General features: G+C 51.4%; 3 protein-coding genes across 8 annotated transcripts in view; all 3 read left to right on the top strand.

The window, feature by feature from the left end:
* The window catches only part of LOC122386626 (kalirin-like), a gene marked incomplete at its 5' end in the record, with an annotated part of 54217 nt that extends 40325 nt beyond the window's left edge, over positions 1-13892 (top strand). The window contains 8 exons of the mRNA XM_043375988.1: positions 5143-5288; positions 6344-6503; positions 7345-7448; positions 7812-7935; positions 9321-9512; positions 9998-10230; positions 11320-11641; positions 13070-13892. Of these exons, the coding sequence (XP_043231923.1) occupies positions 5143-5288; positions 6344-6503; positions 7345-7448; positions 7812-7935; positions 9321-9512; positions 9998-10230; positions 11320-11641; positions 13070-13720 (1932 nt within the window). The remainder of the gene's footprint in view (positions 1-5142; positions 5289-6343; positions 6504-7344; positions 7449-7811; positions 7936-9320; positions 9513-9997; positions 10231-11319; positions 11642-13069) is intronic.
* A 974-nt stretch (positions 13893-14866) lies between these two features.
* Positions 14867-19722, top strand: LOC122386612. The gene is made up of 7 exons (XM_043375958.1): positions 14867-15025; positions 16053-16190; positions 16532-16775; positions 17217-17406; positions 17810-17919; positions 18145-18413; positions 18765-19722. Exons 1-7 carry the CDS (start codon positions 15002-15004, stop codon positions 19341-19343), a joined length of 1554 nt encoding a protein of 517 aa, XP_043231893.1. The 5' UTR covers positions 14867-15001; the 3' UTR covers positions 19344-19722.
* A 713-nt stretch (positions 19723-20435) lies between these two features.
* On the top strand, positions 20436-27390 carry LOC122386614 (U6 snRNA phosphodiesterase-like). 6 transcript variants are annotated; one of them, XM_043375962.1, is made up of 4 exons: positions 20436-20585; positions 24468-25031; positions 26204-26363; positions 26725-27390. In XM_043375962.1, the coding sequence occupies exons 2-4, from the start codon at positions 24520-24522 to the stop codon at positions 26917-26919; spliced, it is 867 nt and encodes a 288-aa protein (XP_043231897.1). In that variant the 5' UTR covers positions 20436-20585; positions 24468-24519; the 3' UTR covers positions 26920-27390. The 6 variants fall into 6 exon arrangements, with proteins under 6 accessions (XP_043231897.1, XP_043231901.1, XP_043231898.1 ...); XM_043375966.1 differs by lacking the exon at positions 20436-20585 and adding an exon at positions 23207-23215; XM_043375963.1 differs by lacking the exon at positions 20436-20585 and adding an exon at positions 23497-23653.
* Positions 27391-27446: the final 56 nt, after the last annotated feature.

The following is a 27446-nucleotide window of genomic DNA, read 5'->3' as shown; positions in this document are numbered from 1 at the left end:
CAATACCATGGAACCAGAGTTTCCTGCGCCTGCATTCGATCTGCGGGCAATACCGGAGTTCGACGGCAGCGGTGACGTCGTCAGATGGCTGGAGCAGGCGACACAGCTGTGTGCCCTGCGTCGTGTGTCACTGGCCGCTGTCATACCCACACGCCTGAGGGACCAGGCGTACGAGGTGTGGGCCACCCTCTCCTCCACCGAGCAGCGGGATGCTGCAATCGTCCGCCAAAAACTGCATCGTGCATTTGCATTGGGACCCGACGCGGCTATGTATGAGCTGTATCACCGACGTCTACAACCGGGCGAGTCTGTGGATGCCTACCTGGGATCAGTCAAGCGGCTGATATCCCTCATAGGTTCAGTGTCCAACGAAGTGATGACGACGCACTTCCTGCAAGGTCTGCCGCCGGAGGTGCGGCTAACAGTACGTAACAGTGCTGGAGATGAAACTCTCTCCTTGGAGCGAGCCGTCGCCGTCGCTAGGTCAACGTTGGCGATGGCGGCCAGGGAGAGAGCGACTGCATCGGTGGCTGTCGTCCAGCCGCCGTCATCATATGTACAGCAGCAGCGGGGAGCCAGAGGGACGGGTCGCCGTCCACCACTGCGGTGTTGGACCTGTAACCAGGTAGGCCACATCGCCCGGCTCTGCCCAAACGGGCACGGCGACGGCGCTACATCAGCGCCACGGGCTCCGCCGTCGCCAGCTGCCGCAGTGACCCAAGAGCCCCCATCATCGACATCAATGTAAATGGGCGCAAGTGCCGAGCACTCGTCGACACAGGGTGCAGCGAGACAGTGGTGTGGAAGGGCATGGTGTCCTGCTGGGAGCGGAGTGACGCCAGCTTGGTCGCTGTCAACGACAGCCCGGTGCTGTGCTGTGGGCGGGCTGTGGTCAGCCTTGGAGTGCGCGGGGCGACAGTGAGTGTGCGGGCGGTCGTCGTACCGGCCCGGTTGCTCGGCAGGGGCGCGGGAACTACTTTCTGACTGGGGGGGCACACCATAATAGAGATCAACCTAGGGTACCCCCAAATCTAGTTTTCTCACCGGTTTTAGGCTACTTATTTGTCACCCCTCGGCTTTTTGAACAAAAAAAGAAATCATTGGCAAAAAAAGTGTGGTATTCCGTCTCAAAGCTGTGGGGGCACCGCCCCTACGGCCCCAGAGTTGGGGGGGCAAGCTGCCCCCACTGCCCCCCCGGCTCCCGCGCCTATGTTGCTCGGCGTAGACGTGTTGCTGGGCATGACCGGCATTGACGCCCTGCAGGGCGTGAGTGTAAGTGGAGGATCCGTTCGCTTCGGGAGCGACAACCCAGTTGCGAGCGTCGACACGGCTGCTGTGGTGCAGCGTGAGGCCCCGCCGGAGCGGGAGGTGTGTCGAGCGGTCGACACGGCTGCTGTGGTGCAGCGTGAGGCCCCGCCGGAGCGGGAGGTGTGTCGAGCGGTTGACACGGCTGCTGTGGTGCAGCGTGAGGTCCCGCCGGAGCGGGAGGTGTGTCGAGCGGTCGACACGGCTACTGTGGTGCAGCGTGAGGCCCCGCCGGAGCGGGAGGTGTGTCGTGCGGTCGACACGGCTGCTGTGGTGCAGCGTGAGGTCCCGCCGGAGCGGGAGGTGTGTCGAGCGGTCGACACGGAGCCGGAGCTAAAGCTAAGGATTGACGAGACTGACTTCACGGCTGTGTTCGATGATGTGTGGACAGTCCGTTGGAAATGGGCCGGTGGCGTGGCTCCGCCCCCGCTTGGAAACTCGATAGCTCAGTACGGTGTGCCGAGTTGTGCGCGTGAAAAATTCGATGCAGAGCTGGCGCTGTGGATTAGTGAGGGCTGGCTGCGCGAATACGATGAGACGATGTACGGTCCCGCACAGGGATTGATCCCGTTGATGGCGGTTACTCAGGCAGCGAAGGACAAGGTGCGGCCGGTGTTAGATTATCGGGAACTCAATCAACACCTGACACGTCACACAGCCGACGCTGACGTCTGCGTGGAAGAGCTGCGAAGGTGGCGACGTCACGGACGCCGGGTCGCTGTCCTGGATCTGAAGAAAGCTTTTCTTCAGCTTCGTGTGGACCCGGCCCTGTGGCCGTACCAGACAGTCATCGTGCAAGGGCGGCGGTACTGCCTGACCAGGGTCGGCTTTGGGCTCAGTATCGCGCCTCTGATCATGAAGGCTGTGGTCAGGAAGGTGCTCGCACAGAGCCCCGGGTTGGCAGAGGCAGTGCTGCCTTACGCCGATGATCTGCTGGTCAACGAAGCGGTGGTCTCGGCTGATGAGGTTGCCGAGCACTTCGCTCGATTCGGGCTCACATGCAAGCCGCCGGAGCGGGTCGCGACCGGTGCACGTATGCTGGGCCTTCGTGTCGCCGAGAGCGACGGGCCGGCACTCCAGTGGAGTAGGGACGGGGAGTCACCAACGCAGGCTCCACCCGTGCTAACGCGGCGATCTGTCTTCGCGTGGGCCGGCCAGCTGACATCTCATGTGCCGGTCGCAGGCTGGCTGCGGCCGGCCGCTGCATGGATGAAGCGGACTGCCAACCGCCTCAGCCCGGACTGGGACACTCCGATCGTCAGCGAGGAACTACAACGTGAGGTGGATGAGGTGTCACGGCGGTTTCGAGCATGTGACCCGGCACGCGGCCAGTGGTGTGTGACAGGGACGAGCGTCGTGGTGTGGACCGACGCCAGCTCCATCGCCCGCGGTGTCGTGCTCACTGACCCTGACACGGGCGCCATCATCGAGGACGCGTCCTGGCTGCGTGCCGAATCGGAGAGGGACGTGCACATCAATATCTCAGAACTGGATGCCGCTCTCAACGGTGTCAACCTGGCGGTAGCATGGGGCTTCCGTCGCCTGACGCTCCGGACAGACTCGGTGACGGTGCACCGCTGGCTGAGTGACGCGCTGTCGGGTAAGGCAAGGCTGCGAACCAAGGCGCAGTCCGAAATGCTTATCCGACGGCGCGTGGCTGTTTTCCGTCAGCTCGTCATCGAGTACGAACTGGAGGTCACTATCGAGCTGGTCGCGTCAGCGGTCAACCGTGCTGATGAGGTGACGCGGGTGCCCAACGCCTGGCTGCAGACTGCCGACCAGCCAACCACTGATTCGTCCAAAGCACAACCGGTGGCTGTCGCTGCCATCACAAGTGCCTCAGCGAGTGACATCCGCACCATCCACGAAAACATCGGTCACCAAGGAGTTAGGAGAACGTTGTGGTACGCCCGACGTGAGCTGGGGGTGAGGCGGGTGTCAAAACCAGCTGTGCGAGACGTGGTCAGACGATGCCAGACGTGTGCCTCGATTGACCCGGCGCCGGAGCGCTGGCCCGGTGGGTCACTCGGAACAGAACGCACGTGGGATCGCCTGGCCATGGATGTCACCCACGTGCACGGCCACCCATACCTGACGCTGGTGGACTGCGGGCCGTCGAGGTACGCCATATGGCGACGGCTTCGCCGGGCAGGAGCTCTGGAGATTGTGAGTGAGCTGGAGAACGTGTTTCTAGAGCGTGGAGCCCCGGCGGAAATACTCACGGACAATGCGACAGAGTTCCGTGGCCGGGTCATGTTAGCGTTCGCGGCTCGCTGGGACGTATCCATCCGGTTCCGCGCTGCCTACGAGCCCGGCGGGAACGGCATCGTCGAGCGCCATCATCGTACCATCAAAGTGATGGTGGCCCGGCAGTCCTGCTCCGTTGCTGAAGCAGTCCATCGATACAACGTGACACCGAAGGATGGCAGTGACCCGGCCACAGCTCCAATCAACGGGGTGCTTCGACACCCTGGCCGAGACGTTGACGTGACGCCCCGCAGAACCTCAGACGAGCCTGGTGACGCCCTGCCGCTGAAGAAACCCGGTGTATACCAGGTAGGGGACAAGGTGTGGGTTCGGCGGCGGGGCGACCGATGTTTTGTAAAGTCAGACGAGGGTATTGTGACAGGCGTCGTTTCGGCCCAGACAATCGAAGTCGATAATGTCCCACGACATGTGCGAAACCTCCGACATCGGTTGACCGTCCCTGAATGTCCGAGGCCAGGGGCTCTGCGAGCGCCAACGGTGGAGTGGTCTGATGACAGCGAGTGTGATGGCGTGTGTGTGTCGCCAGCTCCGAGTGATGTGACGGAGTCGGACACGCGGCCGCCCAGCGTCGCTCAGTCCCCGGACCCCGATCCACCGACCGGGTCCGATGTGTCCGCAGACGAGAGTGAAACGTTCGTGCCTGCGACGCTGCGGCGTGGTACGCGTGTTCGAAGAGAGCCGGAAAGATATGGCGATGGTGTGCCAGAGGATGTAGTTGATGCGTTGATTGAATGACATGTAACATGTAGAGTAATGTGGTTCTTCAGAACCAGGGGGTGATGTAGCGTGACGCAAGGATGAATGTGAGCCGTATAAGTGTGAGTCAGCTTCAGCGTCGAGCTGTGAACCGGTGACCCAGCATTGGTCATAGCCGCCGGCATCTGATGCCGGCAGGGCCGAGTTACACCCTGCAAGTAGCTGGGCCGGGCATGACGTATGGGAGCATGATTGGCTGGTTATGATGTGAGATATATGACGTATGACAGCGCGATTGGTTGGTGATGATGTGAGATGTGTGTCTGCGAGCTGTGGATGTGCCAGGAGGGGGATTGTGAGTTTAGTTGGCTGGAAGGTGTAGAGGAGAGCAGAATAGATCTTCTTCTTGTGCTGGACGGTGACTTTTAAGTCAGTACGACACTGTGTTAGGCGATTGGGTGCCGAATCGGCGGTCGCTTGGGCGATGGGTGGCCCAATAGCAGGTGTGTGGCCCGGCGCCCGGCGGTCTGTGGTGGCGCAGCTGTCGTGACAGAGTGGTAGCGGTGTTTACTTGCATGTTTTCGGCTAGTGTTTGATGTCGTTCATGCACCTGCGTGCGTTATCTGTGTCTTTAAAGTTAGTTTTTTTTTTTACATGATCTATGTGAACGTGTTGCGGTAGGCGAGCTTACGCTACCGAGTGGCTCAGGACGGGAGATCTAGAAGATCACAATTTTCTTTTTCGTCTGGATAATCTGATGCCATTTACCTTACCCCTATCCGCCTTGGCTGTCGCGCTAGAGCCATCCTATCCGGTGCCAAGCACCCTATCTCCTCCTCTCATGACTGACCATCTGTTCTCTCCGTTCGACAGATCGTGGACGGCTACCTGCGGCTGATGCGCGATGAAAACTGTCCCGTACCCCTGCCGGAGGATCTCTGCTCTGATAAGGACCGGCTCATGGGCAAAGACAAAATCATCTTCGGCAACATCGAGGCCATCTATGAGTGGCATCGAGAGTGAGTATTCCGGAGGACATTCGGGACGGGGCAGAGACCGGCTTTCCCGAGTTAGAGCTGACGGGGATATCCAGATGTCCACGCCATTTGGCTGTATTTCCGGGATTAGTTGGACGCATTGAGTTTAGGGAAATGTATGTTCTTTGCTGGTGAATCGCGCATTTTGTGTACAATCTGTTTCCTACATAGTGTTTCCTGTTTCCTGGATTAAACTGTGATAGTGTGTCTGATGCTACTCCTTCCATGTTTTCCTGTCCTGCGTCAGAACACTCGTGTTGAGGTGACTCGAGACGCTGCCGGGGCGTCGGATGCCGCCGTTTTGGACCCGCGTATATATTCTGGTCCGCGTCTGTCGTTCACTGATGACGTCAATGTCGGCATCTGATGACGCCAGCGTGCAGTGCTGAGTTGGAGTGCTGAGTGCAGGCTGTTAGAGACGGACTGGTGGCTGATGGTCCCCGAGGGATGCCACCGATCCCGGCCCGGCCGCAGGTCGGAGTAGGGCATGCAGGCGTGTGGCGCAGCTCTGGGGAAACGGACATTGTTATTTTGCTTTCCTACGATAGCCAGTTTCCTTTTCCATAGACGTTGTAGGCTGAAATACCTCACAGGAGTTCGTCGAAATCGTTTATGTTTTAGTATTTGAGGAATCGTGTATTCGCCAGGGTGGGCGGTGCACAGGGTTCCCCTCATGCTGTTTAAGGCGACACCCGTGCTCGAGATGAATCACTGTGTTTTTGCGGAGTGAAGCAGGAATCCTGTATGTCCAGCTGCGAACGGCTGGTTAGTGATCGCTGATCAGACTCCCACGGGTCCAGCTGGATCTACTGACTCAGACGAGTGACTCTCTGTGTTTAGACTAGCGTCTAACCAGGGCGCGCTTCACCAGCCCTCTCGGAAATCCGTTGACATGTCCCGCGGCGCGGTATGCGGCTGCCGCGCTAAACCGCGTCCCAGGCCCGTGTTTGTGTTACGACTGACCTCACCCGGCAGACTGTGACGTCACCCGACTGTAACGTCATCAATGACACGTGACCCGCTCGGTGTTTTGGCAGTTCGTTCCTGAAGGCGCTCGAGCGGTGTATAGACAACCCTGCCGAGCTAGGCCCTCTGTTCAAACGGTACGAACGCAAGCTGCACATGTATGTCGTCTACTGCGAGAACAAACCCAAGTCTGAGTACATCGTATCGGAGCATATCGACATGTATTTCGAGGTAAGTGAGGGTATGATGGATGTTAAAAGGTTTCATGACAGTGTGTCTGGGTCATGGCATCGTCCAATCTGTGCTGCTCGGGCGAAATGTCATTGAAGAGTGATTTGTAGCGACAGCTTAGGAGGGCAGTTGCAATAATGGGAGGGAATTATTCGTGTTGTCGATTGTTTTGGAGTTGATAGGCATCTCGTCTGTCTGGTGCGAAGCCGCAGCGGCAACAGTTGCTATTGATCGTTCATGTGACTCTCCTTGGAAAAGTGATAGCTTCAGTCTCGGCAGCAAGAGGGCTGCGACGAGAAGTCCTTCAGGTGCATTATTTTGGACTTGTGCGTGAAAAGGTGCTATAAGCGCTACTTTTTTCTTCTATTGTCACGTTTGACGCGTCAAATCAGTCGGCTTTGTGTGCGCCGTCCCGGTCAGTGTTTTGATCGAGCGTTGTTCTTTTTACTGTACGTCGCACTGTTATGACGTACTCTGTCAGCGTGACGCCGGCCGCTGAAGACGCATGACGTGTGCGTCACTGTCTGTCCAATGGCGTCATCAGTCTGCGCCCGTCATGACAGTAATGAGTTGCACTCGACCGGCCGATGAGCAGCGCTCGCGCGGCCGCTCAGTGTTATCGATCTGCCCGAGCGCCGACCGCCGTCTGCGGCAGGGGTCAAGAGTAAGCGGGCCCTTGGAGCGGCGCCGTAATCGAGGCCATCGATCCGACCAACAGTTAAACGCGCCTCCGACGACAGCGGCGACGGTGGCGGCTGCGAAGGGGCGGTAGAGGCGAGCTGTGGTGGCGGCCCGTACTAACAGTTGGTGCAGTGGCTGACAGATGTCGCTGCTGTTGCAGGAGCTCCGGAAACTGTTGAATCACAAGCACCAGCTGACGGACCTGCTGATCCAGCCGATCCAGAGGATCATGCGGTATCAGCTGCTTCTCAATCAGATTCTCAGGTGAGATACGAGATGTGATGCCACACGATTTGTTTGTTGTGTGACGTGTGTTTCAATTTAACGTCGCTGTTTTCTAAAAAAGTGCATTCAACTTTGGGTATGATAATCTAAACGAATTCCTTTTGGATAGTTCTATGAAACGAACTTCAACATGCCTTCGTCAATATTTTTCTAGCTTGCGGCGTATTCATGTTTCCAGTTTCACTTTCTTCTCAGCATCTCATAGTTTGGAAAAGTGGTTCGCAGTCCGACCCACGTCATCACAGACTTCCCGACTTTCCCACCCATCGGACTTGGAACTTTGCGCTCTGACCCCACCGACCTCGGATGACCCCCGGCTGACCCGTTGGTGACCTCTGACAGGCACACAGAGGTAGCGGGTCTCACTGACGAGGTGGAGGCACTACGGAAGGCCGTCAACGTCATGATCGTGGTGCCGAAGGCGGCAGACGACATGATGAACGTCGGCAGACTGCAGGGATTCGACGTGAGTACTCGTGCTGTCTGTGGGAAGGAAGGCATCCGGGCTGGGCCGAGGTGTGGGACGAGGGTCAGCCCGGTTGTGGGAGAGGCGGTGGAAAGATTCACAGAGAGTGTAGGTAGCTCGTGTTTAGCTAGTTTGTCAGCTTTGTGGGAAAGCTTGCGTGCTAGTTAAAAATGATGTAGTATTTCTGATGATAGTGCTCATGATGGCAAGTGTCACTTATTGTTCCGTCATGGTTATGATGTGTGTTTTAGCATCACAAAACATAGTCATTATGTGAGAAGAGTAGATTTATATAAAGTGAATACTGATGAACAGTGTGTTCAAAATTGAAATGTTGCGGGGAAATCCACCCATAATGAAAAGCATAATGACATCCAAAAAATAGAAATAAAGACATCCTCAGCGAGGATGTCTTTATTTCTATTTTTAGGAGTGCCGTGAGGATTCCTCACGGCAATCTCAACTTATAATATAACCTCGAACTTAAACTTTTAGGCGCAAGAGAAACACGAACATCGCAAACTCTCAAAAGACGCCAAGACAGACAACCATTCGAATAACCAAAATATTTGAATGTATGACCCGACTCAAAAATCTCTCCCGAATATCAGCAGAATGCCTTCAAAATTTTATCAGTACCTATTCAATATTTCTACATCATTTTCTCGTGAAGTATATGAAAACGGTGACATACCTGTATGAAGAAAGGGTCAAAGTCAAGTTTTATGAAAATAACGACATCCTTTCCGGCCTTTTTTTCACATCCTCCCCTAACGTAAAATGAATTTAGCCACACTGCTGATGAACAGCTGTGAAATCTCTAAACAACACACACGTTGTCGTGAAGCATCAGTTACTGGCAGGGGTTGTGGAGGCTTCTGATCCCTGACTTAAAGGGACACTCCCACCTTAACATTAGTTTTGAGTTGAGATAGCCAAATTGGTGGCCATGGCCTGCAAATACCGGTTTGGGCACTCACAACATCGACAAATGCTTTAATTCGGAGATATGGAATTTCAAACTTGCAGTTTTCGGATTCTAAGGGGCTAGTGCATTGGTATGCCCCCTTAGAATTTGTGACGTCAGCGGAGATCTAACGATTTTTAAATCTTTTACTAAAACGTTTGGTAGCACGCGGTGGTATATGCTGCTTTGCGCGCAACAAATGCCGCACTTTCAAATAAAGTCGCTAGGAACAGCGGAGATCCCAAAAAGTAAACAAAAGTAAAAGTCTAATATCTTGAAAACCGGTGAATATTTTTCGATGAAATTTGGTAGATCTTCGTTTTCGCTCTTTCTGAACCGAGCGACATCACTTTCGTACCAATTCATTAACTTTTTTGAAGGTGGGAGGGTCCCTTTAACTCATTTTCTTCATTCGCAGGGGAAGATCACGGCGCAGGGCAAGCTGAAGCGGTTCGGCAACATGCTCTGCTGCGAGGGCGTATCGGCGGCCAACTTCCGCGGGAAGGAGCACGTCGTGTTTTTGTTCGAGCAGAATGTGATATTTAGTGTGCCGCTGGGCCGTCGCTCGGCGTTCACGAACCCCGGATACGTGTACAAAAGCCACATACAGGTCAGTCAGCAGGCGGGTCGTGCGAAGTGGGAAGTGATTTGGGAGGGAATACTGGGATGGGATATGCTGGGAGGGTGATTAGGCAAGCTCCTGCAGTAATTGATGAGCTGGGGAAGGGGTCTGTTCCATGTCAAGCTTGCGGCAGATTAAGTGTCCTGTTGAAAGCAGTGCGTGATTTCTGTACATACAGCTCTTGCATTCAAAGACGCAAATTATTGAAAGGAGGAGCGAACTACCGAAGGAACTCTGACCGCATGCTTGATATGGAACAGACTATAGTAGCTTAGTCTACCAGCCATATAATGACCTTGAAAGATGTTAAGGGTGGTTTCTCAGGACCAGACATTCAAAAGCTTTTACAGTTTATTGAGTCAGTTTCAATACAAATGTTAATCGGTCGTTTTTCAGGCCCCCACTACTGCAAGTTCATGTCCCCTCCCGTCGTCGTTGACAATCCCTGGGCCCCTACCTCATCCCGCCGGCAGGTGAACAAAATGTCGCTCAACGAGAACGTGGACGACGGCGACCCGTGCAAGTTCCGTTTGAGCAGCACCGACCCGCAGAAACCCAACGTCTCGTGGGTCTGCCAAATGTCCAGCGTAGACGAGCGCAACGAGTGGGTGCGTGAGCTGCGCTCAATGCTGCAGACGCAACAGAACTTCCTCAAGGCCATCCAGTCGCCCATCGCCTACCAGGAAAAGGAGAAATTCAAAGAAGTGTAAGCATCAACGAATAACACAACGGTCTGATGTGCGACGCCGCGGCCGGGCATGACTCAATAACGGAGCGGCGGCCGGCGCCGGGTCCCCGGCGCGGTGGTTTTGGCGCATGCGCCGTGGCCCGCCGGCGGCTGACGGCAGTATGTGTATGTGTACATACCAGGCTAACATTGGGAGTGACAGCGAGCGAGAGAGAGTGAGAGTGGGTGCGAGTTTGGGAGCCAGAGTATACACCCATATATACATATAATAAAGTCTATCGTTTGTACGGGCTGTTTGCTGGCGGTGACGGTACTGTCGGTACTGAGATGATGTGTGAACTAACAGCCCGGCTGGCGTGCCCAGCTTGTGACGGTGAGAGGTCCCACGGGCCGCCCGTGCCCGCCGCTGTCCGCATGTGAGCATGTGCCTCCGCTGCTCTGTCCAGACGTGTGTCTCCTCCTTCCCTCTGTCTTCTGTCTCGACCGTGCCTGACACGGCTTGCATGGTGAATGGGCATGTGGACTGTGTGGAATGCATGTGAACTGTGGATCGCATGTGACTGTGGACCGCATGTAGACTGTGGAGTTGTGAAACAGGTGAGGGTCATGGACTAACACAAGTAACACTACACACCACACAATATCATTCACCAGGAGGGCCTAAGTTAACACCGTTGACCTTTTTGGCTCGTTTGAACCGACGATTGTTTGATGTGCATTGTGTGGTCCATTTTGTACTGGGCTTGTCTTTTGATTGGAGGGAATGTTTTTATATTCATACGTGACGCGTATTGACTGTTAATGAGTTCTTTTTCCTCGTTTCGTTTACCCTTTTGTCACAATTTTGCATCAATTTTCGTTCACTTTGTGGAAAGTGTGCTGTGCCTGGTAGACTTTTGTTAAGCCACCTTTAATTTTCGTTCTTGTCATCATCGCTTTCTGACTCCTTAGTTGAGCACTGAATATATCGCCGTCTGTCCCGGTAGTATGTTTTTGTGTGTTCGGCCCGCCGTTTTGGGCCGCCTAGCATGCTGTCTGGGTGTGCTGTCGGTCCTCCCGACCTCCCTCTGCGCCCTGCTTAGCTTGTTTGCGCCTGTCTCCGCACAGCGGCGAGCTGGTGAGTCACCACGGCAGCGGGTCGCTGCGGCGCGGAGCCGTGCCGCCCAGCAGTCTGCTCGACAACGGCGCGGCGCCGGCCGAGCCGCACGGCCACCCGCCGCCGCACGCGCCCGTCCGCTCGCCGACATCCAGTCTGCCGAGCTCTCCGGCGGCCGGCGCTCCGTCACCGAGCGGCGAGTTTCCCAGTCCCACCGAGCCGCGCAAACTGTCACTGCAGACCGAGAAGAAACCCACCGGCTTCCTGACAGGCTTCAAGAAGACGCTGCGCTCGCGTAAAACGGAGACGAGTCTGCTGTATGCGTCGGCTGAGGTGAGGACAGGGTGCGGGGGAGGACGCTGGGAGAGGACAGGCCGTGAGGACGGCGGGACAGGTCGGTAAGGGTAGTGACCTAGTGCGCCCTTCCCTGACCTGTGTGTGCCCGCCGCCGGGCGGGGTTCTTGTAGTGGCACTGCCGTGGGGAGACGCTTCACTGGTGTCTGTAACAGACTGGTTCCACCCGGTCCGTCCTAGCCAATGACTAAAAATAACTAGGCTAACAATAACCAAAGTGAGGAAGTCGTTTCATGGGCTATTTATCGGTTCTTGGATTAGTATACCAAGGATATAATGATGAATGATTTATTTGGGTTGGTGAGAACTTGAGAAGTTATGTTTTCGAAAACAATCGAAGGGAAGATTGTTCATTTCTTTTACCACATGCCGAGATATCCCTTTAACATTAGCACGTGCATTTGGGAAATGGCTTCGGCCCGCCTCGGCTAATGTTGAAGGTATTTGGGAAACGATTCGGCCCTAGGGCTTTTTGATTTTCCCAGACAAAATTTTACTGAATATTCTGAGCGGAAGAACCAATTTCAAAGAAGATATTTACGGATTGTGTGTTCACTAACAGCAACAGCAAAAGTAAGTGACTGCGTGTTTACTTACTTTTGCTGTCAACGTAATTCAACTAAACAAGGTTATCGTTCCAATGCCGATGTATTTATTGCTGCAGAACATGGTCGGAAATCGGAATAATAATTATTTCTACATAATGCACGCAAAAAACGATCAATTTAAATGCGTGAAGCATCTTAACGTGCCACAATGAAACATTTGATATTGTTCCAGCTGGGATCCAAGACGCGTTTGATTCAGCGTTTCACCCAATTTTCAGTTTTCCTCGCGGTTTCCTCACTCCTGCTGGACTCCATATCTTTATTCTAACTTCTGGCGCTTCACCATCTTCATCCTCAGCTTTTTCAAACCCTAAATAAGGGGGAAGTAGGAATTTCATCTTTCATACTCAACGCAGCCCAATAATGAAAAACACAAAAAAAAAAATAATAATCACGGTGACTATAAATATGAACATAGTACTAATATAATATTAACACAATATTAAGATTAAAGTGTAAAATGTCAAATGAATATGATATTAACTGTTGCGCCGGTACGGCATATGGTAAATCTCTTCCCAACCTTGGGCTGTGAAAATGCAGTTTTATTCACCTCGGTTTTTTGCTACGGACCTCGTGCCTACCGGCACTCGGTCCTCCGCACAAAAACCTCGGTGAATAAAATGCATTTTCCCAGCCCCGGTCGGGAATATATATTCCATACCACTTGTTCAAGCTGTTTCTTGGCCCCTCGACTCTCGAGACTAGACGTCTTACCGTGATAATCTCGCCCCCTCCCGCCTGCCCCTGTGCTCGATCTGTGTCCCGGCGGTGTGTCTGACGTGATCTCCATCGGCAGGCCGAAGGCGCGGCGCCGTTTCCCGCGGGTACCACGGTTTCCGTCGTGACCACCTACAATGCCGAGTGTGAGGACGAGATGGACGTCCAGCGCGGCGACCTCGTCCACGTGGTGTCGTACAACCGGTCGCGCGGCTACCTGGTGCACCGGGCTGCCACGCGCACCTCGCCGGCCGCCGAGGGCTGGGTGCCGCCGCACGTGCTGGCCGCCGCCGACCCGCTCCAGAGGCGCACCAACTGGGCGTTCCGGTTCCGACGGCCGAGCGGCGGCCCGCCGCGCGAGGTGAAGCGCCACTCCTCGGACCAGACTGAGCGGCGCCACGTCAGTGTGCGGCTCATGGAGCCGGGCCGGCCGCCGTGCCGGCTGCGGCGCGCCCCGTCCGATGTGACCGTGTATGCCGGCGACACGGTGGTGCTGTCGTGCACCGTCAGCCAGCCCGAGGATGTGGTGGACGCCCAGTGGCGCGACCCGTGGAACCGCGTGGTGGACGGCGGCCGCGCCTCGCACACGGTGGATGACGACGGCACGTGTCGGCTGACCATCCAGGGCGCCGAGAGCGGCGACAGTGGAGAGTACGTGTGTGAGGTGTTCACGGACCGTCAGGTGCTGCGCGCCGCCGCCACCGTCACTGTGGTCGGCGACATGACCTGACCTCCGCCGCCGCCGCCGCCGCCGCCGCCGCCGCGTCCATTGTGATATCTTCTAAGTCAGTGTAGCCGCTCGGGCCCTGCGCCGGAGCCCCCCAATGTGTCTCCCGTGCCGGCCGTGCGGCCCCCCGCCCCGGCGCGGGATCGCTGGTGAATATATACGCCACCGTTTTGCAGACGATGTGTTTGGTTGGATGACGAAGATGGCGGGGGGGGTGGACACAGTAGATGGCCGAGGGAACATTCGTTGTTTTAGCCCAGCGAGTAGATACACGCCAGCGGGAACGGAAACAACCCCCTTCGGAATGGCATGACGCATATGTCGGGCTTATCAATGAATTATGCGCTTTAACGATTGCTTGCAAAAGGTTCGGAGGAATTGTAATTACATTGCTCACAGGACGGATTGCAGTCTGTGACATATCTATATAAAGGGCCCGTGAGAAAAAAAAAATGAAGGGAACCAGTGTCAAAAAGTGGCTAAGCTCGCCAACAAATACATATATGTGCCAAGCAGTGTGGCTGACTCCCGGCAGTTCCACGACCCACGTAGAAATTGGGTGCGTGCGTCGATCTGAACGCTTATCCCGCCAATGAGAGTGTTGGTTTCGGCGAGCCTTGCTGCTTAAAGATGGGTGGTTATGGGACACAGGAACCAACCGGGGACCTCGTGCCATTTTGAGATAAAGCTCGATATGCAGCGTGACGAGGGTACGGCCTATCACCAGACCACTTCGTCCATTGAGGTCAGGACGTGAATACAAGTGGTGCAGTGAATGGACCTGGTCCATAGTCCTCCCGCATTGCGTGGCTCTGTCACCTCAGGTGCAAGAACTGCGTCGCTGCGAGCTGCTAAAGGCGTATGCCGTTTTACGGTCTCCTACCACCGAGTCGGGTCTACAAACGTCTTTCGCACTGTCACACGGAAAACATCCAGCTAATAACTTTTTAAGCAATAAGAATACCGAGGGAAAAAATACGTTTAAGATTAATGCGAGGCATGACACTAAACGTTAAAACGCGTATAAAGCATTTAGCATGAAAATAACTTTGTGGTCATGATGGTGTCTCAGCATTCCGAGCATATTACAATTTAGCTAACGTGACCCTTCAATTTTGTCTTAGTTGCGGGAATTATGTCGCAGAAAATGACAACAAAGTCATGCTCCATTGTCTCAGCTGGGGGAGAGAATGGTTTTGAGAATTGAATATTATTTGGAAATATTTTAGGGCTTGTTTGTGATTTTCTAGTGCTGTATCTATTCTTGCATCTTATTGAGAAATAATGGACCCCAATGGGAACGAAGGGGTGAGTGTTGCACTCCGAATTTTGATTTCAATTTCCCGTGTTTGATATTGATGGCCGTCATTCGTCAAGTGCCTTGATTTATTTATCTTTTTGCTAAATGTTATCATTTTAGTAGACAATTTTTAAAAAGTTTATTTTTGGGCCTCTTGAGTATACGATTTCGAAGTTAATTCCTTTCATTAATATGCATGCCTTAAACATAACTCCGGACTAGGCCGATTTGGCTTGCCTTTAAAAGGCTTCGTGTGACCACTAACTTTGCATCTTGACTGGGGCTGAGTGAGGCGAGCGGCGAATACAACCCGACCATGAGTAGGCCCCAAAAGTTAACATGGGACAGGGCTAACCCAACCGGAGAATAAAACATCGGGACCAGAAAGAGGCCTCATTTCCAACACTGTGATCTACCAGACAGCACCAATCAGGCTGGTTATCTGCATCAGCTTACACCAAATAACACATAATTTTTGCTACAGAATTTATAAATCTGCACTTGTGATAAGACAACTAAAATAAAAGGTCAACACTTCCACCCAGTACCATGTTGGGCCACCCTACACAAAAGTCAGGATGATGGTGAAAACAGGGTGCCTGGGGCGATTTGATCAAGGTTTGTGAAATTCACACGTGACGTTTAGCATGCAGAAGGCCCATGGAGGGGGGGAGAAGTTCCAAATGTCACATGACTAATATGCCCTCTGGCGCTCTGTTTTCACCGGCGTCCAAAAGTCACACCATTACCTGGTAAGCCAGCAAGAGCAGTGCACAATGCATCAGTGGAGTATCCCATCACTGACAATATATCTCTTCTAGTTTGTCATGCCTATCAGTCTGGCCTCTCTGGCCCCCAGTTCTGACCACTCCTTGAAAATTTGAATTATTTAAGCTGTCTTTTTTCAAGTCTTCTAAGTCTTGTAAAGAGTCCTGTCCATGTCACCACTCAGCAGTATTGCCATTTTTAACATCCAGTCTTTTTCCTTTTAGACCTGCTGTGTGAAGCTGACTGTATCTTGTTCTTTTGTTCCAGGCAGATGCACCACAGCAGTGCCTGTACTGTGATGGCTTCTATGGGATGTCATTTGGCCAGTATGTGTGCTCCACCTGCCACCTATTCCTCTTCCCAGAGGATGTAAACCATGAGGCCTATGTTGGCCTGACTTCAGAGGTAAATGCAATTAAAGAACATTCATTCACCGATGGATGCATAAAGAATTTGGTCAATTTTAATGTTGCTCTTGACTGTTACTGCTCATACATTTTCTGCCTGGTGACTAGCGTCACACATGGCAGCTTCTCACTCTGATGCACCATTGGATGTCTTCAGAAGCAGAGAAGTTCAAAGTTGTATGCTCACTGCTCAGTGCCTTAAAGACGATGTAGTATGAGTAGTGCTTATTGCGTAGCATATTTTTTTATTTGGAAATGTGTAATAACACCTAGATATTGTATCATATCACCTATCTACCAAACATTAAACACCATTACCCTCATCATCTCTCTCCACAGCAGAAGTCAGACGACAGTGACAGCGGCAATGAGGAGCCCCCGGACCTGTTCGCCGTGGCCGGTGGTGGCGGCGGCCGGCGAGCCCGCTCGCCACCGCCGCCCATGCCGCCCCCGTCACCGCCGCCGCCGCTGCCGCCTCCTGCGCCGGCTGTGGACCGTCTGGCGGAGCGTGTGGAGCGACTGAGCGTGCCCCACCCGGCCGACGGGGCGACGACGGCCAGCATGGGACGGCTTCCTCCAGAGGGTGAGACGCTCAGATAGTATGGGGTCGGATTGGGGCTGGGGTACCAGAGAAAGTACGACTGCCTCCGGAAAGGGGGATGTGATCATCCAGACTGAGACTCAGACTGATAGCTTGAACGCTCGGGGACCTACGGTGCCCCATCATTTCGATTTGAGAACATTTGTAAGATACATTTGTGAGAGGTATCACTCCCAATGCACTGTCCTGGTGAGACAGAAGATGCAGGAGCCTTCGTGAAAAGTTCTCTTTGGCATATATTAGGCCTTAGAAATTCTTTAAAGCATTTCAATGGAGTAGGTATCAGTTTGGATTGAGTAAATGGACAACTCTGTTTCCTCCAATGCTGATGTGATGGGGCATTGTCAGCTGTATGACTATGTAAACTAATGAGCTGGGAAATGGGAACCGATCAGTATTATCTGTATTTTGCTCTTGTTGCAGTGCTCCTGGTGATCTTCGGCTACCTGGACGACATCTCGATGTGGGCGGTCAGCAACGTTTGTAAACGCTGGCGCCACCTGCTGATGTCGCACGTGCCCGACGAGGAGTGGCACCGGTTCACTGAGAAGCGGTTCCCGCTGTTCCGCGCATTGTACCGGGTCCACTGCTGGTCCTACATCTACGCCAAACTGTGAGTGCAGACGCCAGAAATCACAGTAGCTCCTCAGCAGCCCAGGATTTGGCAATTAACTAATTACATCGTCAAAACTTCGGGATTCATTGCCGGAATAGCGAAGTCTTGATACCTACGCAGTCTATCGTTTGGTTTTATACGTGTCTTATGTTTAACCAAATTTTCAAGGTTTTTAGTCTCTTACGACTAGGGATGGTCCCAAACTATCGGTATTGATGCGCTTGCGCTATGTCATATGACTTTAGTAATTCTCCGTGCCGTCATACTTATACTGCTTCTGGGTTCTGACATTGTTAAACCGTCAGGTGTGTGTCTCAGGATTGAGAGCACTACGTGCCTGCTTTAGCGTGTCTCCTGTACCTTATCAGCGCCTTTGACTCTCATCTGCCGCCCGTTGTAGAATTGAGAGCGCGCCGTGCCTGCTCTGCCTGCACCAGATGACTCCCCACTGCCGCACTGTCGAGGACGAGAGGTCCTTCCGACGACGGCGGCTCGTCCACGAGCAGAACGGTGAGTGCATCAACAGCAGAAGTCGTTTACCTTGTGTCAGTTGTGTACGATAGCACCAAGACCTGTCAAGTGTGAACTGTCCACTGCCCATTCATACGCCTTTAGCATCTCCGCTTTTCTGATCGTCGCCGCAGTCAGCTGAGTGTTACCCGCCGAAGGAGATCTGTCATAATCTCCCCCGCCGCAGGGCCACGTATCACTAACACTCCCATCTTCTCCCTGCAGCGCTGAAGGCCGACCCGCCGGAGGGGATCCGCGCCACTCCTCTGGATGACACCTACAGCCACTGGCAGGCCAGTATCACCGGTCCGGCCGGCAGCGCCTACGAGGGCGGTGTGTTCCTGCTGTACCTCCAGGTGCCCGACAGCTACCCCCTGCGACCGCCCGTGGTGCGGTTTATCACTAAGGTGCTCCATCCGAACGTGTCACGGCACGGTGACATCGGCATTGATTCGATACATCACAACTGGACGCTGGCTCTCACCATCGGAAAGGTACGCGGGAGTGTTTGGAGGGTATGGCTGGCTTGTGGTGATGAAATATGAAGTCTATTTGTCGATACTCGGTTTGCTACAACCGAGCTGTTTTCAATGTACTGCTAAATGGATCGAGTCGAAATTCGTTCGTTAGTTTTTTACGTATCGACGTACAATCTTACCGGTGTGTTATCGAGTTGTATTCAATCTTTGCATCAATTCATTCGTCTATTATTCGTTCTTTTAAATCTTTCACTCGATTAGAAACTTGGTATAGTTAGCTTCAGGAAAGGTGCACACTGCACACCGTATGCCGTATTTCCGAAGTCCAACATTCTGCGCACTGTGTGACGGATTTCCGTCCGTCAGGTGCTGATCTCCATCCAGAGCCTGCTGACGGACCCGTACTGCAAGGTGTGTATGGAGCCGGCCGTGGGTGCGCTCTGCCAGCGCAACTGGCTCCAGTTCGTCGGTGAAGCGCGCGCCTGTACTTGGAAACACGCCATGCACGACGCCCTGATGCCGCCAGATGAGGAGCTGCGAGAGCGGCTGGCCGGGGGAGGAGGGGACAGGACGGACGGGGACGGACACCGGCAGCATCGCGAGGGGCGGCACCATCACCACGGGGAGGATCGGCACCACCACCACCATCATCACAGAGGGGAGGGGCAGCACGAGCACCACAGGGAGGAACACCGTGAGCACCACCGAGAGTCAGGGAGCCACCACAGGGAAAATCGGCATCAGGGAGAGCAGGGGCGCCATCATCGAGAGGAAGAGCCTCATCAGAGAGAGGAAGAACTTCAACATGGCGCGGAGGGGTCTCAGAGTACAGAGGAAGCGCCGACACAACACCTGCACACCAACAGTCCCGGGGAGCCCGCTCGACCCGGTGAGCCGGGACCTGTTGAAGTACGTCCTGGTACTTCTGGTCCTACGGTGGTGTAATGGAGCTCGCTACAGCTGTGCAACTGATCAGGTGGACTGTGCGGATTTACGTTAGTGATGATACGTGTACAGTTTCTTGGCGTTGCTAGGTGGTTGTAAATTGTGGAGGAGCCGCTTTTCACGCTGTTTAAGAATGTCGTGGCTCTTGTCATGTTCAGAGTGAACCTGTGTTGGAAAGGCTGTGGTTATGTTCGTTGTGAAGGGCGTGAAAGCCTTGCGCGCTGCATAGTGTGTTCTGAAATGTGACTTGTAAGTTGTAGATTACATTAATTACAATAGTACGACAGGATGGACTCGCTCGAACTTTGTAGCTGTGCTGGGATCGTTTACATTTCAGTTGACCTGACAATACACATGCGCTGTTGGTAGCTCACGAGAATCACTTTTTTATTTGCGCTCGTTCTTTATCTATTTTGTGAAGGCCCATTGCGCTACAGCTTCAGTTCGACTGGATCTGCTCTTTTTTATGCATGTATGCTGTCATTGTCGCCGTAAATAGTTTACGACTAAACCCAGCATCTATTTTGAAGGTTTCGGGTTAGGGAGCCGGAAGGTGCTTATCCTAAAGTTGCCAATAGCAATCATTTATGCACCATTTATGTACGACCCTGACAAGCAGGTATGGCCTTCTAACCAGCTTCTAACGATCTTTTGGCAATGGAACTCCGGAACTCGTCCCCATCTCACATTGTTTTCACTGACTGCTCAAAAAGTTGCAAGCAGAGCGGGCCAAAACGTCTTTTTGACGCTCACAAACGGGGAGAAGTATGTAGACAAAAAACATTTCATGACCCTATCACTGTCTTGTAGCAATCACATGGAAAGTTGCGATGATTTATCGTACAACTATTTTATTACGAAGCTTGTTATTCATTTTACATTAAAATTAGCCGGAGTTATTATTTAGTAGCATATTTTTCATGAGTATCGGTCAAAGGTCGACAACTATGGCGCTTTGAGGTCAAAATTTATTGTTCGAATACTATTTACAGTCCGACAGTTGCCCAGCAACGCCCAGCCTTCAACAGCAAACGATTGGGTGAAAGCTAGTTGCTAGGCAACTGCAGCATCATCGAATGCTGTAAGCATATTGAAGAACACAGTTTTTACTTTGTGCATTTCACGTGCGTGTAGACTGTAGGTGCGTGTAACGACGCATAGAAAACAAAATTGCATCTCTGGACTGCACTAATATTATTACAAGTCAGAAAATAAGAGAGTGAATCAGTGTTATCATTTGTGGTAAGCAAGACTACCGACTTCTTTTGCCCCGTTGATCATATCCAACCAAGTTTGGTACCAAAATCAATCCAAAGAGACTATGCCAATGTCAGTTGGTGACATACCAGGGAAATAAGCTAAAATTAGAGCGCTCTATTTATTGCTCCTGCCCCATGTTGAAGAGATACCCCTAAAAGCGTGATCTTTTATCAGCCCTTACGCAGCAAGGCAGTACTTCTCAGACCGGTGGATGGTATCAATAGAAAGAGAATGCGTCAAAGATTAACATGAATTAATTAAAATAACATTAAAATGATAATTAAGCGTGGAAATTAGTCCCAAACACAAGCCAATTATTGCTCCTACCTCGGCGACGGCGCTCCCCGCAGTCAGCGGAGAAGCTAAAATAAAAGCCACCATCCTCCTCCGTAAGTCAATTTTAGAGCGGCCGAGTGGGCGATGCGGGGCCACCAAACTGAGGTGAGACGTGGCTAGCAATTGCGAACTGCCATAGAAATCAATATCTTAAGACGTACAATATGGGATGATTACTCTGAAGCCGGAGTGAAAGCATGAGTAGATTGCAAGAAACGAAATGCATAGATTGGTTGAATTATGTACAATAGGCACAGCTCAATAGAAGAAGCCATTTCTATGATATTGACATTTGACATACCCCTTCCTCTCCTCACCTATGACCTAAGTGCATTGGCAGTTGCCGGCATAGTTTTTGAGCACGAGTGTAATTCGCCATCGGACCGCAATGCATGTTGCTAAATGCTAGGCTGCTGCAATTACAACGAACATACGAATACTACCTTCATTTGTAGACGTTTTTTTTTTAGGCGGTCTTAGACGTACAAGGGGGCATACCTGTCGACAACTTGAGTTTCTCCGAATTTCAAAAACTCCCAGAATTTCAATTCCCTATGCACTGTTGTAGGCACAGCTATGTTCACAAGTTTTCGTTTCCTCCTGTTCTAAAAAGGATGATATTTGTCGATTTCGTGCGTCGCTGATAGGAGGGTGCGTTTAATAATTAGGCCCAACGCTTTCTGCATCCGCGAGTACCTTCAAAAGGGAACAACAGTTTCCATTTATTACACTATGGGACATGTGACAAAATGACCACTGGAACACGCATGAAACGGAGCTCATATTCCTAAAAAATATGTCTACAATCACTTCTTTTCTGACACTATTAGCAAATACCATCTCAAGTTAGGTGGTTGACAGACAGCCAAAGGAGATCTGGGGAGACTGAGTGATGCCAATTCACCACTTAACTGATAATGAGGGCCGAGGGGAGAGAAACATGCAACATGCACAACTGACAACTTGACAAGTGACAAAACACTACCACTATTGCGCAGTGCACAACAAATTACAGCAGCCAGCCCAAAAATGCTTTTGGTGGCTAATTGCAAAACAAGTCACTAATAAATGTCTTAGTTGCAGCTGAACACTGCACAATGATCACACTGTTCACGCATTGAGTGAGATGCCACAGGTGGTTTGAATCACACTTTGGTACAACTGCAAATCTGAAGTGTTGTCATGAGGTTCATGCCTCCATGATCACAGCACTATGGTTGTGGTTGGCATAACACTTGTAGTCTGCAGAGTTCCACATGAACTGCAGACACCTCATCTGGTGGTCTTCATGTTGCTCAACTTCTTCAGGAGGCAAATGTTGACCACCCAGCGGAAGCATGGTCCTGCAGAAAAGAAAGGTAATGCATAAGGTACAAACATTATCTGCTGAAACAGCCCCTTCTGTTGGCTGTTATTAAACTTTTAACATAACATAACAACATGTATTCCATGTATATTACATTTGTTGAAGTAAAATACTGCCGGCTATTTCAAAACCAGAAAATAAAATTATATTGTGGCATAATTCACATGCTCAGCCATCAGTATCAAATAATAAATTGATTTAAAATTTGGCATATTCTATAAAACACATTCATAGAATATTCTACTTCACGTCACAAGGACTCGCAATCTTTCTGTTGGGTGTTTGATTGACGCATTAACGAAGTTTGTCTTAGGTTTTATTATTGCAAGAAATTCATATTGCATTATTGTATCAAAATACTGCCAGCAATAACAAAACAAGAACATGAAATGTCAATGAGCAAGCCGACTTTCCTAAAAATGGGTTACTTTGAAAAGAATTTTAGTTTCTTTTAAGGAAAAGGAGAAATGATTATCAGGTAATTATCAGAAAACCACTCAACGAGCAAGTGGCTGGGTGGTTTCATAGCAAACATCAAGCCAAAACATATATTTACATTTATCTAACAATTGAGCCATTTGACTACTACAAGGATATGTGAGCAAAATAAGAATTCAATTATCCAATGTTGACTTCCTTGCAAAGTTTATGCCTTATTTTATGAAAATACGTCACTAGAATATGATACTTATCATCGAATATTATTTAATTTACGATTTATTTCGATCGAAACGCAACTGGAGTCCCGCGCCATTTTCGTCGACGATGAATATGATCGTGTTTCATGAAGAGATAAGGGGTTCAATGGTCTTTCAAAGCAATAATTTGATGCGGAACTTGGTAGGAAATAATGTAAAGCTGGTTCAAATGGCCATCAACCATTTTAAACACCGAAAATACTCACAACTCCGTCCCAACGACCACGCAGCACCGCGCACGCCACACAACTGGCATAATGCCAAAACTGCTGTCACAGCAGAAATGTTTTTTTTTTCTCGATTGCAATTGTGGAATTATTTATTAAACAGAAGATGATCTTTCCGAAAAAGCGACTGATTTCATACACAGATGCATGGAAAATAAAAAAATCCCTGTACGTTTATTTGTATTGTTTTGTCGATTTTGACATGCTTCTAGTTTGCAGCCATATTTCGATATGTTCTACAGGGAGTTCAGAATTATTTCAGGACCAATCTTTTCCTCGTTCATTTTCCCGTCGATCATGAAATTTTTAGAGCGGAACAATTGGTTTCCAGGCGGTCCGAGCGGTTTTCGTGAGAAGGGTGCAAAAATCGGCGTCATTTTTAGAGCCTCGACACCAGCTCAACACAGGACCCTATGGGAGACGGTGAAGTAGCGGAAGCAATAAATAGAGCGCTCTAATTTTAGCTTATTTCCCTGGTGTGTCACCGACTGATGTGTTATTGTTACTTAATAAATTGACTGATGAATTGGTTTGGAATATAGCCTGAGCTTTCTGGTTAACAAATGATCCTGAGTTAAATAGAGCTCAAGTTATAGGATGTACTCATGTGATCAACTTTCACATATTTGTACAGTCTGCCTCAGAAGTACCTACCTAATTTGTGGTTTCAGTCATGGTTATGTTTTGCTTTCATACCTTAGGAACGATTTGCCAGACTTCAATGAAATTTGGAATGTAGCTCACATCAACATGTTTTGTCATCCATGCAGCTGCAAGTTTAGCTTTTGCTGTCTACTCCTGGGTGGGTCATTCCGTATTCAGTATTTAAAAATTGTCAGTCAAAGCCATCTGTTGAGAATTGAGATTGAAGCAAACACACATTTTTTAGCAGTGGGCTGTATCTTCATCATGCACCTGGGGCTTATTGATGGCATTACATCAGCTCTCCTCCAATAAGCCTAAACCGATGACGTCAGCCAATATTAGAGCATCCGAGTGTTGGCAGCAGTCTGTGAAATTTAAAGTTCCAGGAAGACTCATGTGTCATGAGTCAGAGCTGTTGAAAGAATCCCAATCTGGATCATTTGTTGCTAGAATAAAAATAATGTGGTAAAGACTCAGCTAGTATACCACCCATGCAATACCTATTTGGATGGGTGGATTGATATATTGAGTAATAATGCAGAATCTTGTTGCTTGCTGCAATGTTAACCAAAGTACTTTTCTCTTCCGCCAGATCCATTGGCTCTCTCCTGGTTACGACGGGTATCATACGAGCCAAACAAGCCATGTCGCGGTGCCAGTCACGGGTCGTCACATCTCCCCAGGACCGGAAGCCTGCCGCCCTATCAGCTCTGCAGCAGTATGGGGGCTCTGAGTCTGACTCTGACTCTGACATGGAGGTCGACGTGGAACGACTCGCAGAAAAGCGTCGTAACTCAGACCGGGCCGCGCCCGAATCAAAGCGTCCCCGCGAGGCACTGCCTTTGCCCTCCGCTGTTCAGGAGATGTTCTCAGACCAAAGCGAGCAACACCAAGATAAGCCCGACGAACACGAGGGCCGGGTGCGGGGCTTTGCGCACGTGCGCGGCAACTGGGCCTCGTACGTGTTCATCCCGTTCGAGGCGACGCCGCTGTTCGATTCGCTGGTGCAGACGTGCCTGGTGATTTGTGAGCGACTGGTGAAGATGACGGCTCAGGAGGAGTTTCACATCAGCCTGACACGCACCGTGGTGCTCAAGCACCACTGGATTCAGGAGTTTGTCCAGTCCATCAGACAAGCCATGGAGTCGTTCCAAAGGTAGGTTTTTACGAATCTTCAATTTCGGAAATGATAGTTTGGTCTTGAAAGAGATTTAACAACTTCCAGCTCTCCTTATCTGACTCATCCGATTATCTGTTTTCGATTAGTTATGATCAGCTTTTGGTAAGGTACAGGGTGATCAAGAAAGAATGACATAAAGTAAGCCCCCACCGGAGACACATAATTTATATTCTTACACATAAACAACGCACCGTTAGATTGACAAATGTTGGACATTTGACATCACACAAACGGAAATCAGTTGTGACACTTGGTTTGCCTACAGGAGATGCTCGAAGTTCCTTAGCTTTTCCGTGCGGCAGAGCTCGGCCATAACTTCCACTCCGTGCTCCTTCTTGATTTGAATCAGTTTCTGTGGATTCGTCGTTGACCAGGAGACCGTATTCTTCGTTTTGGATACTAGCTGTTGTATAAACCATTTTTCGTCACTCCAGATCACCCGTTCGAATCATTCTTTCCGTTTGACCAAGCCAGAAGGTGCACACTTTCAGTCTCGAGACATTGCTGTCAAAGGAGAGGACGGTCTTAAGGATCGGACGGTATGATTTCCAGTTCAGTTTCTGGCGGTAATTTGTCCATACATTCCAGAAGGACATTTCCATGTCTCCTGAAGCCATGCGAACGTGGATATTGTGTTGATTTTGTAGAATTGCTATGGACTCTCCACCTCTGTAGGAATCAGCAAGGACCCAGCACCACTGGCCACCCTACTCTGGATTTTTCCTGCCTCCATTTCAGCTTTTACCCCAAAACAGGTCAAGAAGCCGCGAAGCGAGGTCTAGACCCTTGATGACCTGAAGGCTGCCGTGAGTCGCCGAAGGTTTCGCCCATAGGATGATCGGCAGCCACGTGTGGCGCGGCACAAGCGGCCCGGGCTGAGCTCCGCTGCGCATAGAGGGGAGGGAACTTTGAGCACCTCCTGTAGACGAACCAAGTGTCACAGCTGACATTTGCATATGAAATGTCAAATGTCCAAGATTTGTCATTCTAACGGTGTGCTTTTATGTATTAAAATACATGTTATGTGCCTGTCGTGGGTGCTAACTTAATGTCATTCTTTATTGATCACCCTGTAGCTCTAGAATGATGTTACAGTACACTGGGACCTAACCCTCAAATGACTGTTCACCGAACTCCTTCCGTTCCAGGTTCCAGTTGTCGGTCGGGCCGGCGCGGGTGTACGTCAATGACGAGGGCACGCGCACCTTCCTGGGTCTGACGGTGACCACCGGACTGGAGGCGGTGACAAAGACGAGTCAGAGGCTGGACCGCTGTCTGGACGAGTACGGGCTACCGCCGTTCTACGAGGTAGGCACTGTGTGAATCCGCTGAGCTGGGAGACTGGGATGCTGCTGTATCAGCCCGTGCTAAGGCTGAGGCGCGTGTTGGGTAGCGGCAGAGGGGCGTATCTTTGAACGTTTAGCCGGGGTGTGTTGTGGTTCGAAATGGGAAACTGAGTTGGAAAGGGATTCGTAGCAGACATTATTTGTGCAGAAAGATATGCATGGATCCGCCAGATTGCTAAAGCCCACGGCGTTGCAGTCTCACAGGTCCCATTTAAGGTTACAATGACCGCCTAAGGACGCGTTTCGTTACAATCGTGGGCGACTATAACCCGCGTCGCCTCCTTTTTCTGACCTGTTACCACGAAACGGCCTGTTCTCCCCAGGAGGGCTCGTTCCACCTGTCGGTGGCTTGGGCGGTGGGCGACCGCAGTGCTGCCCTCCAGCGGCTGCTGCCCGAACTGGACACGGCCGTGGCCACCTACGCCAGCCAGAGCCCGCTGGTCTGTGACGTCACACGGCTGGAGTGCCGCTGCGGGAACCGGAGGTTTGACGTGCCGCTGGGCGGGGCTGAGAGGTGACCTGGGTGGTGACCTGACCTCTCCTAGGGTGGGGACCTGAACAGTGAGCTGTGACCTGACCCGGGCCGAACTCTCCTGAGCGGTGACCCGTGCAGACATCCCCTGCTCTAGTTGTGACTTGAACTGAGTTGAGCCCTCCGGGGCGACCTGACCTACTCCGGGACGGTGATCTGATCCAGTTGGACCTCTCCGGGGTGGTGACCTGACCCGCTTTGACCTCTCCTGCGCGGTGACCTGACCCGAGCTCTCCTGTCAGCAATAACGTGGTCGTCAGTGGTCAGTATGTACGGGTCTGGTGACCCACGGATCATGTGCTGTGATTGTTTCGCCATCAGCCCTATCGGTGTCGATGGCTCGCCAATGGTTTTATCGCGGGTTTGGCATCACCCATTATCGACTATGTTCATTGTTTGTGCATCACCATCGTTGTCTCTGTTGCGTGGGAAAATGAATACGAGGCTAAAATGGTCATCTTTTTCGCTGTCTCACTCTCCAACAGTGTTCATCGGACAAGAAAATCAACGTTT

This window comes from Amphibalanus amphitrite, unplaced genomic scaffold, assembly GCF_019059575.1.
Source record: "Amphibalanus amphitrite isolate SeventyFive unplaced genomic scaffold, NRLGWU_Aamphi_draft 000257F_arrow, whole genome shotgun sequence".
NCBI classification, from domain to species: domain Eukaryota; kingdom Metazoa; phylum Arthropoda; class Thecostraca; order Balanomorpha; family Balanidae; genus Amphibalanus; species Amphibalanus amphitrite.
The sequence above is the reverse complement of the archived record's forward strand: the minus strand, read 5'-3'. Positions and strand labels throughout refer to the sequence as shown.

Coding starts and splice junctions, on each gene's coding strand:
- LOC122386612 (XM_043375958.1), top strand. CDS start 15,002: ATGGACCCCAATGGGAACGAAGGG. Junction 15,026..16,052: donor ACCCCAATGGGAACGAAGGG/GTGAGTGTTGCA, acceptor CTTTTGTTCCAG/GCAGATGCACCACAGCAGTG. Junction 17,920..18,144: donor GCTCGTCCACGAGCAGAACG/GTGAGTGCATCA, acceptor TTCTCCCTGCAG/CGCTGAAGGCCGACCCGCCG.
- LOC122386614 (XM_043375962.1), top strand. CDS start 24,520: ATGTCGCGGTGCCAGTCACGGGTCGTCACATCTCCCCAGGACCGGAAG. Junction 25,032..26,203: donor GCCATGGAGTCGTTCCAAAG/GTAGGTTTTTAC, acceptor CTTCCGTTCCAG/GTTCCAGTTGTCGGTCGGGC. Junction 26,364..26,724: donor GGCTACCGCCGTTCTACGAG/GTAGGCACTGTG, acceptor TGTTCTCCCCAG/GAGGGCTCGTTCCACCTGTC.